Source organism: Alosa pseudoharengus, unplaced genomic scaffold (assembly GCF_046254945.1).
Source record: "Alosa pseudoharengus isolate Yale_2024_CS ecotype anadromous, Long Island Sound unplaced genomic scaffold, YU_APseudo_1.1 YU_APseudo_1.1_scf_16, whole genome shotgun sequence".
NCBI classification, from domain to species: Eukaryota; Metazoa; Chordata; class Actinopteri; order Clupeiformes; family Clupeidae; genus Alosa; species Alosa pseudoharengus.
The window spans coordinates 12,743,519-12,761,888 of NW_027468630.1; the positions used below are offsets into that span (position 1 = coordinate 12,743,519).

The 18,370-nt window shown below is 40.1% G+C and overlaps 2 protein-coding genes across 2 annotated transcripts in view; one reads left to right on the top strand and one right to left on the bottom strand.

Moving 5' to 3' along the window:
- Nucleotides 1–39: 39 nt before the first annotated feature.
- Nucleotides 40–3,268, bottom strand: hypk (huntingtin interacting protein K). The gene is made up of 4 exons (XM_076287098.1): nucleotides 3,071–3,268; nucleotides 2,409–2,464; nucleotides 2,073–2,124; nucleotides 40–304 (listed from the first exon to the last, which is right to left on the bottom strand). The coding sequence occupies exons 1-4, from the start codon at nucleotides 3,230–3,232 to the stop codon at nucleotides 209–211; spliced, it is 366 nt and encodes a 121-aa protein (XP_076143213.1). The 5' UTR covers nucleotides 3,233–3,268; the 3' UTR covers nucleotides 40–208.
- Nucleotides 3,269–16,218: 12,950 nt separating this feature from the next.
- serinc4 (serine incorporator 4) overlaps nucleotides 16,219–18,370 on the top strand; it is a 19,503-nt gene continuing 17,351 nt past the window's right edge. The window contains exon 1 of the mRNA XM_076288099.1: nucleotides 16,219–16,634. Coding sequence (XP_076144214.1) covers nucleotides 16,566–16,634 — 69 coding nt within the window. The 5' untranslated portion in view covers nucleotides 16,219–16,565. The remainder of the gene's footprint in view (nucleotides 16,635–18,370) is intronic.

Below are 18,370 nucleotides of genomic sequence, written 5' to 3' on the forward strand. Positions count from 1 at the left end.
AGACCAACAAGATGGGTGTTTCAAGATTCAAAAGAATCCTTTCTCTTTAAAAGTCACTTTTATTACAGAAGATCAAACACAAGGGCTGTGAGCTGTGGAATGGAGATTCAGTCACTGAGTGAGGATGTTGGAGATGAGAGGGCAGAGCCGTTGGACACTGGAGACCATCAGGCTGTAAAACGTTCCTATGGTGATCCAGTGGGGCTTCTCAATTGGTCAGTGCAATCAAGGCCTCAACCACATTGCCCATGTGTTCCCGCAAGCTGCGCTCAGCAATGCCTCGTGGAATCTCCATCTCGCCCATCTGTGAACAACATCCAAGTCATTTGTCAGTCTGCACATTTTTATGAAAGAACATACATTAACACATCAAGCCAACATATAAGGTTGCACATTCATATTTTTGCTGCATAACATGTCAGGTTTTTGTTAAATGACTTCAGTTACCATTTCTGAAACAATTAGTCTGTCAAACACTAAATCATACTGATTTAAATTATATATAGACTGAATGAAACATGAAATAGTTAAAGGCCGAGTCCACGATCATGTTTCAGGAGAAGAGATGCCAACAGGCACTTGCATTACACCCTTTCCTTCCACATTCCATACTCCTTAACCACTGAGTTGATTAGCTGATATTTTTGTTAAGGTGTTATTCAGATCCACCAAATGGATTTATTTCCCTATTTACAGAACCAGAACTGTTTGTGTACTATGAACACCTGAGTTTCTTTAGCTGCTTTCAGACATAGGTGTAAGTCTGCATGTTTTGGGTCGAACATCCGTTTGACAAAGATCCGCATATGGGTCATTCTACGAAAACGTGCCATTTTATGTCCCTCAAACAAAAGTGTCTTGCAAAGCTGAATTAACAATATTTTTTTCATAAAATATAAAATAATTAGGAAATATAATAATTAAATTATTTACTTTTTAAGAACTTTTTAAGCACTTTTCGTATTAGGAATATTGCAAAAGCTGTAAAAATGGCTTGTCCCTCGGTATGACTTGTCTAGTATCACTGGCTATTTAGGATAAAAAAAGTCAAATTATCATAAAAATAAATACATGTACAAAAAGCCTCAAGTGTTTGTTCATGGATCATTAAACAATTTTATTTGGAATGTTTTTAAAACTATGAAAGAATGTTGTCGTCAACCCTGTTACTTTTGGATAAAACTCCCTTTGGAGAAAATGAACTGTGCCAAAAGTTACATCATTTTCAGGAAGTGATATCCCCTGCCTTCCAGGAAGTTAATGGTGAAAAGACCAGAAAAGTGTTGTTCTCTTTTAATGACTTTTATTACGGTTTTGCTCTGTCTAACAGAAGGGGACAAGCTAGTTTTGTCAACCCTGTTACCACAAAATCATGCATTAAAAAATAATTTGATTGAACATTTAAATGTAAATATTTAACAGCATTTTAACCTCTCTTGAATGCACACCATGTGGTGTCATGGTGTCCACCACATGGCTAGTAATGGCTGCCAATAAAAATATTTCATCAACCCTGTTACTGTCAACCCTGTTACTGTCAATCCTAAAATCTAATAATTCATGTGTTCAACACCAGAATTATTTATGTAACACATAATTATTTGTATAATATTCATGAATAGTTACAAGAGCACTCATATTATTTTATAATAATATATGTTTTTTTTGGTAACAGGGTTGACATAGCACACATACCTCCATTGACTATTTGTTAAAGTAAATAAATAAATAAGATAGCCTGAGATGGCACCGCATGTTTTTTGAGAGGTAAGAATCTACTTCATCCAAATAGGTGCTTCAAGATTTTAAAAACAGTACTTTGAAAATGAGATATTTTGAATGCAAAATGGCACGTTTTCGTAGAATGACCCATATAGTGCGGAGGACATGTCTGAAAACAGCATTTGAGAGTAAACACTGAATAACCAGAGGGCTGTAGGGCGCAATTTGCAGAATGTCAAAAGAGCTATTTCAATAGAAATGCAAACTGGACCTTTCAGCTCATCCCGTTTCTTAGATCTGTATTCCACAATATAATTATACAGAAACCCCATCATTCACTGGATACTTACAATGAGTTCTACGTCCTCTTTCTTAATTGTGACTTTGGCCAGTTCTTTTTCTCTGTAAAATACAGCAAACAATCATTACGGTCATCATTCTCACACTATAAGGTTTACAGAATATTGTCCAGCTCTGAACTTCCAGACCCCCATTCCTTTATTTTGCTGGACGGCAATGACACCCATAGCAAACTCTTACACTGTGCAGGTAAAATTATTGCTGTTGCGTCATTCACACAAGAACAAACAATGCAACTTGAGTTTGTAAGAATCTATACATTTGCAACACATATTACAAGGTGCACATTCATTTATTGTTGGAATATGTTATACGACGAAACCCACCGTTCTTGCTTTGCTTTCTGTTCTCTGGATCTTCTGTCACCAATTACGGACATTGCCTTCAGGGAGGAGAGAAACAAGGTCAATTTCCTCAATATCAATGAGCCAGAGACAGCATTGACAGCTGCTAGTCACATCTGTCAAGCTGATTACACGAAATTAGAATGAAGACTGAATGCTGAAAGATCACATTACCTATATAAATTATGGTTATGAGTAATATGCGTTCTCTACCTACTTTAGTTTCAATAGGCTGCAAACAATGTCTCTCAGTTCAGCCAGCCAGAAACATTAAAGGACTGCGAAAAAGTACTATCTGAGAAGATAGATTACTAGCCACAGTCTATGGTTACTATTGATTATTTGCCACCCTCACTGCCATATGAGGCACTTGCTGATTCAACGTGCGTTAGCCTGTTAGCCAACTAGAATGAGCAAACATTAACTTTTACTTATATTACTCTTCTAACGCGACCATTAGCTGACCATTTTCACTGCTTGAATCGCAATGGAGAGCAAAACTTCACTTGTTTATTATATTATTTTATTTCTCAAAAATATTAGTTAGAAAGCAATGCATCAGTAATAAGGACTAACTGTGAGCTAATAGCTAACGTCAGCTAGCTGACCGGTAGGCCTCATGTCACGTTGTATGCTATCCTCACCGTTTCCAAATCGGAACTTGATATTTCTTTTTCTTCGGCATAATCAGTAACCCTTTCCAAATCAGCAGCTCCACTATCATGTTTCCTTGGCTTTTCTGCTGGCTTGCCAGTACAATTTTCTTCGGCTTCCAAGTCCAAATCGACATCTCCCTCCGCGGCCATGTTTGCCTGATGAGTCCGGGAGGAAAAGGGACCCTTCCCTTACCTTTGACTGGGACCCGGAATGTTATACATGTAACACACATTCAAAGCAGAAGTAGGCTACAAATAGGGTACAGGTGAATCTAAAAAAAATAGACTAGACCTATCATGATAAAGTTATTTTATTTCCATTACTTATTCCAAAACCAAAACGTTCATATATGCTTGATTCATTACACATAAAGTGAAATATGTCAAGCCTTTTTGTTTTAGGCCTAATCCTGATTATTAGGATTTAGGGTGCAGCTCAAAATAATAGCCTAACAATACACAAGCCTAAACAAAAACAGAAATGTCGGTTTCCTGATCCTACAACTGGTAAAGGATAAGAGAACCCTGCATTTAGTTAGTTAGTTAGGTTCTTTATTGTCCCAACTTATCTTTTTCACACATCAGAGGTTTCAAAGCAGCATAGGAGCTAAACATGAGGATAGACCTACATCTACATAGGCCTAACAGATAACACCCCTCTCAACACAGAAAAAAACATGTAGACAGATACAGCATGATAATCAGCAGACATAGGCTACTTTTCCACATATGACAAAGTCAAAGTCTGCTTTATTGTCAATTTCTTCACATGCCCATGACATACAAAGAGATCGAAATTATGTTTCTCACTATCCCACGGTGAAGACAAGACATATTTTACCAATTAAGTCCACAGACAAACATAACATTCAAGTAAACAATAAAGGAGTAAATAATAAGGCACATACAATGAAGAAATAAGAGCAGCAAAATTGGGTTGAAATTGTGCATAGAAAGTCAATATAATAGTGCAAAGTCAGGCCAATAAATGGCTGAGGTAGTTCTGTTTGACCTAAGTAAGCAAGTGGCATAGTGGTGCAAGTTATGTAAGAGCAGCAGAAATGTTGTGTTTTCAGGACAGCAGGACAGTTGCAAAGTGTGCAAGTGTACAAGTGGAGTAGTGCAAGGCAGCCATTGTGGGTCCAAAGTCCAGGATGTTATATAGCTGAGGGTGGAGGGGGGAGAGAGTTCAGCATCCTAACAGCCTGGTGTATGAAGCTGTTGGTGAGTCTGGTGCGGGAGCGCAGGCTTCTGTACCTCTTCCCAGAGGGCAGTAGATCAAACAAATTGTGAGCGGGGTGACTTGCATCACTCACAATTGTGGTCGCCTTGCGCCTTGACAAATAACCAAAACCCTGTTTCCACATCCCTCTCACCACAGAAAAACATGTAGACAGAGACAGCATGAAAGACAACAGTACAGGGGCACATACAGTGATTTCAGTTTGTGGATTACAAAGCCTTTGCTGTGCACGTTTGTGTGTGGCAGTGTTCGTTTAAATTTAGTTTATTGTCTATGATGAGTCCTAGGTATTTGAAACTACTGCATGGTCGAAGGTAATGTGACTGCTGTCACATTATCTGTAGAAATACGCTATCGTGAGATTTTTGGCATCGACTTCCATTCAACACATCAAAACAATACTTTGATAACGCGGCTGACTTATGACAGCAACCATTTCACTTGGATAATAAACTTCATTTTGGTACAAGATATAGCAAGAATAAAAAAAGAAATTGCCTTAAGCAATGTGAAGAAATCTAATAAAAATGGTCAACCCCTAAGACTGTGCCCACAGCCCATTGCTCAAATGTATTGTCATCTAATGTTGACAATAATACACCACAATTTATAGAGGAACAAAGTTTAAAAAGAAAAACACGATATATCAGATGGATTAGACGAATAAGGAACAACAAGATTGTCTACTGTAATTTCCTGTTAAATTATTTCTGTAAAATATTTCAGAGCGCTATTGCGCTGCACGGCCACCAGATGACGCCATTTCACTGTTTGCTTACATCCAAATAAGGCCCGAAGTGCAGTGCCATGCCGCCATCTGGTGGCCATGAAATATATAATGTAGTCCAATATATTTATTAGAAAAGAAGCGGCCGTCAAATAATCGTGTACTTCCTTACCAATTATTTTTCTAATCCATCTGATATATCGTGTTTTTCTTTGTTTCTTTGTAAACTTTGTTCCTTTCTAAATTGTGGTGTATCATTACGGTACGGTTTTGAATGCAATTACTCTGACATTCGACATTATAAGCCCATGAGCAATGGGCTTATGGATGAAGATTTCTTCACATTGCTTGAGCCAATTTCTGTTATTCTTGCTCTATATATCTTGTACCAAAATTAAGTTTTTAAAGTGAAATGGTTGCTGCAGGCATAAGTCAGCGTTAGTTTGAGCACATTTTCAAAGTTAAAAGTTTTGTTATTGAATGAGAGTCAATGGGAGCCGTGAATCTCATGAATAGCGGTGACCAAAGAATATTTCTCTGGATAGCGTGACAGCGGTTGATGAGTGTGATTGTGTGTAGGGGGTGTTTTGGATGTGTGTATGACCATTTCCTTTGTTTTGTTACTATTTAACTGTAGATGTGTACCATTGTGCAAACTGTGAGATTGACTGTTGGTATGCTATGGAATTATCTTTCTCTATTTCTCTTTCAACTGTGTTTAACTTAAAGGTGCTCTAAGCAATGCTGGGTAACATCACTTCTGTTGACATTAAAAACAACGGAGAGCTAGCTCGGTACTCCCTCTTCCTCCCTCCTGTGCAATTGAAACTCTCCTAAATGTGCATTTCATCGTTGATTGGCTGGAACAGTTTATGTTTTTATGGTCCAGGTTGGACCAAGTTGTTTTTGTTTCCGTTTTTGGAGCCTGGGCTGTCCACAGAGACTGCGTTTTTATTTTTAGTGTATTCAGGACACAGGTAGCTAGAAGATGGTGAGGTGATGTTTGCTGTATGTGACAAAAAACCACGGAACATCGCTGATACAGCCTTTAAGCTAAGCCCCTGCTCTGTTGACCTTTTTTCTTCTTTCTCTCTCTCTCTCTCTCTTTTCTTCTTTCCTCTGCTCAACATATGCAAATGTGATTTTGTATGGAAATAGTGCCATGTTTGTTTGTGCATGATTTTCAGTTTTGAAAAACAAGTTTTCTCCCAGAGCCGTAGAGAGCTCTAATAGATCTGTTTTCTTCGTGTTCCGAGCGACCTCTGGTGGCAAATGAGCGAAAGTTAACCGCATTCACAAACGCGCAATAGGGCGTGGGATCCGCGTTGCATTGTGGGACGTGGCGGCCATGTTGATGGCTACGCGAACGTTAAAATAACTCTGACATAACGTTGTTGAATGAAGAGACGTAGCTAGAAGTAGAGTTGAGAAAGAATAGATAGAAAAATAGATAGAAGAAATATGTTAAAATCCCGAAAAGGATCTGGAATAATCCCGAAAAGGATCTGGAATTTACCGGGACGCATTCAATAGAGAAGCCAGGTACCGGTATGTTGACAAAATCAGCATTATTAACGGCTGAGAGGGAGTACATTACGCAGTAGTCATAGGCAGTAGTCTGAGTAGCGGTAAAGGAGGCAATCAACATGGCGGAGTAATTACGTCATGACGCCCACACCCTATTCCTGAACAGGGTCATTTTGGTCCTCTTAATTGTGAGAAGTAAAACAACCAATATTTCTGTGTGAATTTTCTGTCCAGTTCAGAGCTTTTCATTCTGTTTATTTCACGAGGAGATGAAACCTATATGCTAATTAATTTGAGATGCATAGGCTAGGCTACTGAAGGAAATATTTGTTCGCACAATTTCAGTTAGGCTATAATTTGTCTTATTGGCTCTGTGTCAGCTGGCAACACCTATTTTAGTCATTAAGAGGTTTAACTCCTAACAAATGACTTTTACTCTCTCTCTCTCTCTCTCTCTCTCTGTTTCCCGCCTACAATGGGACCAATCACGGAACCTGATGGCCTAATAATCGGCTTTGAAGCAGCCTAAGTAACGTCCTGCCGGGATGTCTGGTTTCCCCGATACACCTGTCCGCTTGGTTTCACTAGATTTTGTTTTTTTCTTTAAAAAAAATATTTTCTGGCAAGAGATGCATTTAATCGTTTCTATGAGGGATGGTACCTGCAACGAAATAGATGCTGCCGTGGTCCAAACATTAACCTTTTCATCCTCCTTTACGACTGACTCGAGATGAATAACATTAGTTGACTATCAGGGTTTCCCTCCCTCCTCCTAAGCCACGGACGTTGGAGGGATGTGTCGCTGCTGTTGGGGGCAGGTAAGTAGGCTAGACGCAGCTTCATTCCATATTCTGTCATTCTGTGGGCTAACTAGGATGATATGAAAAAAAAGCTGAAGTCGAGACGAGCTGAAGTTGCTAGATAGAATGTTTTTTTCTTAATGGTTTTGCTCACCATACAGACTCCGGTGATGGATCTGGCCAACAGGTTGCAGACGTTCTGCCCAAGCAAAAACTTTTTGCAGCACAAAATATTGAAGGGGGTCGCTTGTTAGGCTACAGAAGGAAGCCTGTAGTCTGGATACTTATAACTGTAGACATATGTAGTCTTAAACTATGAGTAGGCTTTAATTGCAAAAATAAATGTGTGCATTTTCACGTGTTTGTGGAACACGTTTCTGCATCTTTGCATGCTTTATGAAAAACAGTTGATCAATTATGGGCTTGTTTTATTCTCCTAAATTTGTAGAATTCGCAAAGCCTGCTGAAAATATGCATGCATATCGAAATGAATTAGAACTATTTAGACATTTTATGATCGTTTTCAGTTTTAGGTCACATGTTTTCCCCCCTGGCATGCCCTTGAGGCTGATGACGGCATAGATTGAATGGTGTGAATGGGGCAGCGAGGGTATCTGTATTGTATACGGGGAAGTATGCCTGTCCAAACAGAGCAGCACTGTCCCGCATTCACACAACGCTCCTAATTATCCCCTGGGAAAGGGCCAGTTGAGCCGTGTGTGTGTGTGTGTGTGTGTGTGGTAGAGTGAGACAGGGGACATAGAAAGTGAATGAGTGAGAGAGAATGTTGGTGGGTTGTTCATGGGGGGTTGGCAGGAAAGGTCAGGATCTCTCTCTCTCTCTCTCTCTCTCTCTCTCTCTCCTTTTTCCTTTAAAATACCCTAATTGGTTTACAAATACTCAAAGAGGCTTGGTGATTTAGCTTCAAACAAACAGTGGAGGGTCTGCCAAATCTCTCGAAGGTGTTTTGGCCAAGACGGCGAGCGTGACTTGCTCAGATCACCCGACTGCACGCTATTGATAGATTGTTTGTCTGTCTAAATATAACCAGGACACCGAAGTAGTCCTGAATATCCAGACGATTACCTTGGCATTGTAGCCCATCTTATGTCAGTTTTCCCATCAAGGAATTTAAGATATGTGCAGATTACTGGTAATATTTATTAATCTGTTGGAATGTGCTCATGAATTAAGCCTACATATGTTCTACTGGCACCCATTAGGCCTACATTATGTTCCGTGGGCACCCATTAGGCCTACATTATGTTCTGTGGGCACCCATTAGGCCTGTTCTGTTGACACCTATGTGGTTGAGGAATCGCTGAATATTCTTTATAGCCTGGATGTTGAGATTAGTTGATTCTGTGATCAACAGTTGTAACAGTTCACATGCATTGCATCAGTATTGTGCATTTCTTGAGACCCTGTTATCTGAACTTAATCAACCTTAGCTGTAGTTTTTAGATTTGGCAAGACTTTGTCAAGAACCTGTTTAGAGGGTATTAACATAACAGCAGAAACATCGTCTAAAACATTCCCTCAGATTGTGGTTTCAGGCTTGTTTGACATGGTCTGGTAAAATGGATACTCACCTGTCCAGCACTGATGAATACCGGTAACTGCATCTGGCCACAGACTCCTCCTCTTGTACTTACGGCCTCTGTAGAGATATTTACACCTCAGCATCTGTCTAGATCCCCACATCTGTGCAGACTGACTACATGGTCAGGCTATTAGACCACTGGGTCAGCATGTTCATGCGGATCATAGTCCTTTAGATTTACATGTATTAATTTATGCATCTTTCAAGGGACGAACAACGTTGGATTTGAAATCTGGCAGCATTACAATAACTGGGTTGACTACAGAACAACAGGGAGACTACTCAGTTGAGGTTAACAATGTGTTGTTGCCAAATATTTTCTCTCTCCGACTTTTTCGTAAGTCAGTTTGCCAAGTGTTGGCCTATTCTTTATCCAAGTTCGGATATATTCTAGGGGGGTGATAGAGTAGAAACGTTATCACTTGCTGTCTCAGTGAGAGACATAAATAAGTTTCTTGTACAAAAAGAAAAACTTTAACAAATCACATTAGACCTTGCATCCAGCTACACAAAACAAGATAGTCATGGTCACCATGATGTCAGCATGGTATACCAACTTTTAAAAGAAACTACAAGGCATATTATTGAAAACCTATCCCCAAGAGAAAAGAAATACTATTTTCTGATTGGCTGCCAGGGGGCTATTAATTCTGTACATTGGGGTTCCTATGAAGTAGATCTGGTAAAAAAAAAAAAAATCACCGTCCATATCAATGTAAATGACAATTGAACTAGCAACAAGCAGACTTTGCAACAGTGGAATCAACTGTAACAAATATAATAACAAATCTAATACATATAGTGAGAATGAACATCAGCTATTCGGTACTCAAGGTCATGTGGTCAAAGGTCATGATCATATGGGGTCATGTCCTAATGTTTTCCCTTAGTATCTTATCTGTGTCATATTCAGATTATTTTATTTTCATTATTTTATTAGTCCTGAAGCACTTGACACACCTGACAATTCAAGCTCCTTAAGTTAGTTATTTTTTTATTTGTTTTTTTCACCTTTCTGACATGTTGTAAGGGGATGATAAAACAGAAAAGACAGATCTAATGCTTTTTAAGTTGTCTACAGAGTGATGTAAAATTGTCACAAACAAAATAAGTTGGGTTTACACCCCATGTTATCCTTGCAGAAGAGAGATTTTTTTCAACTTCAGACATGTCCCGTGGGAATGGTAAAGGAGAAAAGTTGCATCTAACACTTGTACGTTGGGAACAATGTGGCATACTATTGCAAGAAAAAGAAAAAAAATGGTTTACATTTCATTCTGTCCTTCCAAAAAGGGAATGAAATTGGCATTTTTTATGGACAAATCACTATTTTGGTCAACTTTAGAGCTGAATGGGAATGCTGAATGTGCCCATGGGATATCACTGGGCACTATAGATAGTAAAAGAAAGCAACAAGTAGCCTAGCCTACAATTTCTGTAATTGCTGCGTGCGTGCATTGTTATTCTCTCTTCTGCTCAAACAAAAGGTGTGCGTGCACATAGTTCTGCATTAAGTTGATTTTGATAACATGTTTACAAACTTTACTTTACAGAAAATTGTAAATAGCCTGCTGTCATGCAGTTAATAGGATACTTTGGAGAGTTTGGAAGTTATGGTAGACCAACTTGGTGTGAATCATAGGTGTGATTACACACACACAAGACAAAAATGTCCTCCCGTTGTTGAGTAGCCTGATACGCACTGTGCTCACGGCCGTACACCTGCTGACGCGCCTGCTTGCCAATGTGAAGAATATGCTCTTAACTAATCATGATATTCTCCTGACAGTTACCGTAGGAAACTAAATAGTCAGATCCAAATTAGCAGCTGGATTCTTTATTGTTAATGGTCTATGGTTTCATAATGAAATGAGATCACTTTCAGTCTAGGTCACTTTCAGTCTTCTGATTTCATTAGCATCTGAAAGCCTCTTTTAGGGTCAGTGGTGTGTGCACCCCTGACCGAATGGAGAGGAGAACTGAGGTCAATGAGGATTAGTCCCCATGATTGACTGTCTGAGTCCAGGCATTCTTCTAGAACGCCTGTCTGGGATTGGTTTTTTGGTGTTTTTTGCCCCCAAGTTGTCTTCAAGGCAGTGCTGCCTGGAAGGCGCTATGGTTAGGCATGGGTTAAGGTTAGGGTTAGGTTTAGGATAAGGTGCCTTTAAGTCGACGATGGCAGCGCTGCCTGGAAGACAACGTTGGGGGCATAAAACACCATCGAGCTCTGGCATTGGTTGTCCATCAAAGATTTTTGTTAAGTGAAAAAGTCAGACTAAATCAGACTACATTTACCTTCTATATACATGCAAAACAAGCAAACTGTGGACGATTTTCACGTCTCACTTTAGTGTAGATCTTAATTTTGTACTTTCACTTATTAACTGTAACTGTGCAATATGTTTCTGTTGTAAATCATAATAGTTTCTATCTTCTGGAGCAAAGTTGGTGTTTCCCAACATTATTTTACATTTTCTGAAGCAGGCAAACAATAATACACTTGGATACTGGTAAACACTAAAATTGTATCTTACCCACAGAATTAAATCACAGTGGTAAGTCAACTAAAATTCACAGCAAAAATGCATATTAGGCCTTTAATGTATTAAAGGTACACTATGCATTTGATGCATATGATTTTCACCTTAAAGGCACCTTTAACAAGATTTGCACTCTGGGTCCCTCTCTAGTTGAGAAGATAGATAGATAGATGATAGATAAATAGATAGATACTTTATTGATCCCCAAGGGGAAATTCAAGGTAGCATAGTAGCACAGTAGCATACAGACATCACACACAACATGCACCAACAGCAGAAAAAGTAATAAAAGTATATAATATAAAAAACTAGGGCTGTCAATCGATTAAAAAAATTAATCTAATTAATTACATACTCTGTGATTAATTAATCTAAATTAATCGCATATATAATTGTTGCTGTGAAAGTATTTTAAATATTTCAATTCAAATGAATCATTGAATAATCAGCATTAGTGACATTAAAGTTAAAAAACTCTTATTATTATTTTCACTGTTCAAATAATGACCTAATATGCTGAGGAAATAAATTCAAAAGTGCTTCTGGAAGAAGTTCTTTTTGCACATATAAGGAATTTCAGGCCACAGATATAACTTAGGGGACACAATGAAAATAAATTAACACTCCCCTCAATGTCAACACTTATTTCTTTGCATTAATGTGTCACTATAGAGTTGATGAACTCCGGCGATATGCAAATTCCTTGCTGCAGACATTGCAGAGGACTTTATTTTCAACACTTTATTTTTTATCAAAACCATCAGGCCGTTTTTTAAAAGTAAATGTTCCAATCAATGACCCAGGCAGCACGTTTTCTTCTCTCTCCATTTTACAGTCTAATTTTTACTGACTAGAGCGGCTCGGGGTCAAAGGTCATAGGGAATCGATTAATCTGCACTAATTTTTTTAATCAGTTATTTTTTCTCAAATTAATTAATCGAAATTAATCAGTTATTTTGACAGCCCTATAAAAAACACAACTAAGCAATAAGGACAGTAGAAGATAAAGAATATACTAAAATACAAATTATACTAAATAACACTAAATCTAAATCAAGTCTAAAACAGTATACACATAGTGTGCTTAGGGGTGATTAAGCATGAGGCGCTTGCAATGACTGAGGCAGGGACTGAGCCTGTGATTCTCTGTGCATAGTAAGGAAAGGTGCTCTGTGAGAGTGAGTGTCATGGTGATGGTGCAAATGAGTAAGTCCAACAGTGCAAGAGTAAACTCTAGAAACCAGCATAAAATAAATAAATATGGACATATAAGAGAGTAGACAAGGTAAAAAACTATAGAAAAACGATATCAGTGCAAGAATGGGTTGAGTTAATAGGGTTACAGCCATTGTATTAGAAGCACAATAATAAACAAACAAAATATGCATCTTTTGAAACAAAGTATGAACAAAACTCCAATATAATATAGAGGGAATGCACCGACAGCTGTCTGTAGAAAAAGTTCTCCGAATTCCTGTAGCATAGCAGCTCTTTTGAATTTCGATATCAAATGGGGGAGGGGGGGTGCAGGTTCCTACCCGAAACTAGAAAGTTGCTAGGTCGGTAATCGCCTACTGAGGGCCACGCAGACAATGTGCTGTTCGTAATGTTATGAGGTTATATATGCCATCAAAATCATTTTGGAAACGTTATGTTAAAGAAGAACTATGCAGGTCTGGTTATTCCTTCGCTGTTTCTGGGTTTTCGCCGGATTTGGGCTCGCATTTTTCACGACACAGCTCCCCCTGCAGCTTCGGTAGCAAGTGACTGCTATGCTAAACCCCCACTAGCTAGCGAGCTAGCCATCAAGAAACCAAGCTAAACACATACACGGCTCACAATAAAATGGTCGAGCAAACACATTGTTCAAGAGACTATCAAACCACATTACAAAAACGAAGTTCACCCAAGGGTAAGCTACTTACAATTTCCACAGCAACAAAGCCAAGTCGGTGTCCGTTTTGCAGTCTTCTTCGAAACTACAATCTGACTAGATTTTCGAGGCGCGATTGGATACTTCCGCTGAGTCACATCCAGATTTCCTCGGACCGGGAACAGAAAGTTGCATATTCGTTTTTTCCGCGGAGAAGTGATAGGGGGAGACGAAGCACCCACCAAACGACCCAGAAAGTGTTGTAGAACCATCAGAACGGCTCTCAACCTGCATAATTAAGGTCATTTTTGCTAAAATTGTTGCATAGTGCTTTTTTAAGGTCAAAAAACTGTTAACGGTACCTTTAATATAATCTCTACGAAGCCAATGTGATGGTAAACAAACTTGTAATAGGGGAATCGTTTACCTAGCATAGCAATGCAGCATAGCCGTAGCAAGTGGCTAATGAGAGAAGCAGCAATGCAACTTCAAGAATTGTCGACCAGAAGACATCTTGCGAGAATTGTGAAACATTACTTTCTTAGTAGATATAGCTCTTTGGAGATGGTTATTGCCTGTTAGTCCTTCGCATCCACAACAAAAGCATTTTCATTGTGCACAGGGGGAACAAGCCATGAGAAATACGCTATTTACAACGACACAGTAAAATATCATGACTCTAGAGCTCTAGAGTCGTTAAAAATACTTGAAACTGCGTAGTAAACCTTTAACTTCAGCTGTGATTGTATACCATTATTGGAGTAATTGTGCATATGAGTCGATAACTAATTAATTATATTATTATTCAGTACCATTGCACTTCTTTCGATGGCCTCTCTGCTGTAAGCCATGACCTTGTGTGGTATAGGATTTACTGGTGAAAAGTATATGCTCTGGGAGGTTACGCCATTGGAATGTGGGTGCAGAAGATTAGAGGAGATGATGATTAATATGGATCATCTCTGTGTGACGACTATGTGACATCTTTATGGGTCATGTTTGTCAGCTATAGGAAGCCCAGTGTGGTATTTTCAGTTCCTGTCTGATATTTGGGTTGCTGCAGTATTCCGTGTATATCGTGTATATTTGAGTACTAGTACGTGTCAGTGTGCTCCTATATGTGTATGTGGGCTCTGTCTTATCTGTACATCTAGCTTGTTAGTGTGTGTGTATGTGTGTGTGTGTGTGTGTGTGTGTGCTAATGGGTGGGTGCTAGTGTGTGGATCACCATACTGTATAAGTGCTCATGCATTTTGGCCTGTTTGAATGTAGCGTATCCCTCGTTGAGCCAAGACTGTAGTCTGTTGAGTGCAGCTCCTGACGTCTGGATTAGTGGGTCAGACGGCCTGAAGGTCACTTAGACTGAGAGGCGCACGTTCGCCAACCCCTCAGTAATCCCACCGACCAGCACCACTCACTCACTCACTGACCCACATCCTATTGCCAAGGCTCAGAGACCTCACGGCCATGTTAACTTGCTCTGGTCTAATTCTTAAACTCCATCTTTGGCTCTCCGTCTGAACAGGTTAAATGGGTCTACTTCACCATGCCTTAGGAGCCATTCATTGTTTTACATTTAACTGAAGCGGCACTATTTATTTTAACTTTGTTGGCAAGACTGTAAAATATCAAGCACAGGTATGCATATAAAATGAAATGCATCTCTGTAATGTGGTTTTAATGTAAGAATATCTAATGAAGACCTTGTATATGTCATGTAATACCTTGGAATTGGCCATGTCGCCTGTTTAGTGTTTTTATCAAGACTTGCCCTGTGTTCCAATACCTACTAATTCACCACATGCACTTTATAATGAATGACCACCATCATATAGTTGTTCACTAACTATAATGTGTGCCATATAGTGAATGAGTAGATGTTAGAAACGTGCTCTCCTAAACTTAAAGGACCTCAGACAAGGGCTTTAAGACACAGGCCAATATGACTAATGTTGTGTGTGTGGGCTTGGGTTCTGTAGATGGGGTTGTTGCGTCTGCAGATGTGCCAGCGGGCTTGTCGTCTTAGCCCAAATACTTGTTGCCGTTGGCTGGTCTGTTTCTGGGTTATGGCTGTCGTCGGTAACCGGCGGATTACACGTGTCCTCATTCCATGCCAAACTGCCCTGACGCAGGAAGCGCTGAGGAACAGCGGGAAAAGATGTTGAACAGCAAAGGGCTGAGTGTACGCGAAGGATGACACGTGTGTGTGTGTGTGTGTGTGTGTGTGTGTGTGTGTGTGTGTGTGTGGCGGTGGGGGGAGGGGGTTCCTTTCACCATGAATACACGAGGAAAAATGGCCACAACATTGCACCTAATTCCATTATTTCTACTAAAGCGATTAGGCCTATTGGCCAATCCTATTGGACGGAGGGTACGGGTGAAGGCCTGTTGGCCAATCCTATTGGACGGCGGGTGCGGGTGAAGGCCGGCCCTGCTCGTGGCTCTGGGCGAGTGAGCAGAGGAGCCGGGGGGAGGGGAGGGACAGATGGGTGAACACATGGCACATTCCTCCTCTCCTCTCCTCCACTCTCTCTCTCTCTCTCTCTGTCCAATCTCTCTCTATCTCTGTCTTTCACTGCATCCCTCCTCCCTCTCTGATGGGCTAATCTTTCTGGGGGAAAGAGAGGATAGCTGAGGGAGGGGAAGTATAGGAAGGGGGGGGTAAGGTTAGCCTCCTGGGCATGCACCCTCGCATTCTCTCTTTTTCAGACAGACACACACACACACACACACACACAGACACACACAAATGCACACACACACACTATCCCAGCAGATTTGGATTGCGCCACAGGCTGTTAGTGTGCTCGCAGGATGGGAATACGTCCGTTGTGTGTGTGTGTGTCGTCGCTCCGTGGGGAGTAATGTGAGCGTCGTAACTGCCTGGGGGTCCTGGACAGAAAGAATTTCACCTGCGGAAGAGACCTGTTGATACTGACTGGACAACACCATTTTGAAAGGGGGACGTAAATCAATTTTTTGTCAACTTTTTTTCTTTTTCTCACATGCTGAGGAAATACCCGCCTGCTTGAACTACATGACTTTATCTACAATTATCTGTGATATGGACCCATGTTTGTCATGCTAGAGACTACATTGCGTGGGCACCCGCTAGTCAGGGACTCTCAGGATTAATGCCGGGGTTTTACAGGAGACTGTGAGGGTTTGCCATGTCGACGGCCCAGGCAGTGCACCCCAATGGGGTGTATAGCTACCTCCTCAACATGGTGGCCTACCAGGTGAGAAAGAAGTGCTTTAATAGGCTGTCAAACGTGTGTGGGTTTTCACAGGTGGGAGGTTGGGAGATTTATTTAAGTGTCAAAGAGTGCAGCTGTCAACAGGTTGGTTGTGGGTGTGGGTTGAAAGTTGAGGACAAGTTGAATCATGAAAGGGAGAGTTTGGGCAGTTTAGGGTGTCAAGAAATAGTTGACATCATTCAGGAAGAATGATCCGGCCTGCTGGCATTAAAGTCACAGTCGATAATGAGTGGTCCTCCAGTTACTACTCTGTTGTACACTTTGAACATTTTTATTTAATTCTTACTGTATTGTTTCTGGCATGTAGGGTGTACTGTGAATTTCCACAGACTCCTCTCTCTCTCTCTCTCTCTCTCTCTCTCTCTCTCTGGCCATTGTGACAGTGTGAAAAAGAATGGGCTTCAGAGTACTCTACTAATGAGAGGAGTGAAAGGAGTGTGTGGTCTCTCTTTCTTTCTTTCTCTCTTTTTCTTTCTCTCTCTCTCTCTCTCTGTCAGGCATGCATGTCACATGTTTTTTTAATAATTCAGTTCAGAAAATAGTTTTTAGAAACACTGGAAGGCTACAATTATAATTATATTATGCAAAATGTGTGTGTGTGTGTGTGTGTGTGTGTGTCAGGGAGGGCGAATAATTGTGAATATGTCCTTTGATACTCAGAGAGATGATTAAATATTAAGATCCATCTCAAGCTATTTTTTGTGTCCGAACAATGTCCTCAATCAATTCATGCCTTTTAGATGCCAATAATATCTCATTGACCAGACACATGGCTCTGTTAGATGTTTCCTAAACCTGCATGGTTTAGTAGTGGTTCACTGGTGTCACATTAGTGCAAGTGTGGTACAACAGTTGGGGAAACAAGGCATTCAAGAACTCGGCGCCGATGTTACAACACCACAAAGCAAGCCAGTTGCCATGGGGACCCCAACAATGTGAGCTGTTACTTAACAACCTAATCCACGCTGGCTCGTTAGCCAGATGGACAATGCCCGACTACCTGACATGATTGATGAAGTTGATGAAGATGAACATATTTTCAAAGTATCAGTTTAGTGAATCAGAGAAGCATTAAGGCATTGTAAGTGTATGAAGACATTTAAAGGTTTAAGACTATGGTGTTTGATGTGAATGATATGAAGTACCCTACCCAATTCTTAAAAAGTCCAGCAGTTCACGGTTACGTACAAGAGGTGGGGAGGCCTCACTAGGCAGTCCAAGTTTGGTTTGTGTGCTTTAAACCAACCAAATCTTTGAATTTGACTCTGTATTTACACAAATCTCCACTTTTTTCTGGGAAGACACAGCAGTGATGGTTGTAAACAGGTCAGATGGTCCTCACACTGACTGACTGATTGGACAAAAGCACAAAATCATGAATGAATCAGCCCATTGTGACCAAGTCTAGGGCGGGAAATATGATGCAATCAGCCATGATCTTCCTAAAGCGCTGCTATCCCCCTAGAAGGACATTTCATATACGAGAGAGATCTAAACAGGTGATGCACACCTCTTATACAGTACATTCAACAGAAAAAGAAAAAACATTCATTAGGCAAAATATGCCAGATTATGCAAATATGACAATGCAGACGAAAAAAGACTGATATTTTGTCTGCAAACTTATTCGCTGGACAATATTTACACTGAATTTGGTATGTAAGAATATCAGTTACATTATTCTCTGGTGAGGACTGACAACAATATGAATTGATAAT

Excerpts from the sequence above, each read along its gene's own strand:
- hypk (XM_076287098.1), bottom strand. The coding sequence starts at position 3,232 with ATGGCCGCGGAGGGAGATGTCGATTTGGACTTGGAAGCCGAAGAAAAT. Across the intron at positions 2,465-3,070 it reads CAAGTTCCGATTTGGAAACG|GCAATGTCCGTAATTGGTGA; the intron begins GTGAGGATAGCA and ends TCCTCCCTGAAG. Across the intron at positions 305-2,072 it reads AAGAGGACGTAGAACTCATT|ATGGGCGAGATGGAGATTCC; the intron begins GTAAGTATCCAG and ends TGTTGTTCACAG.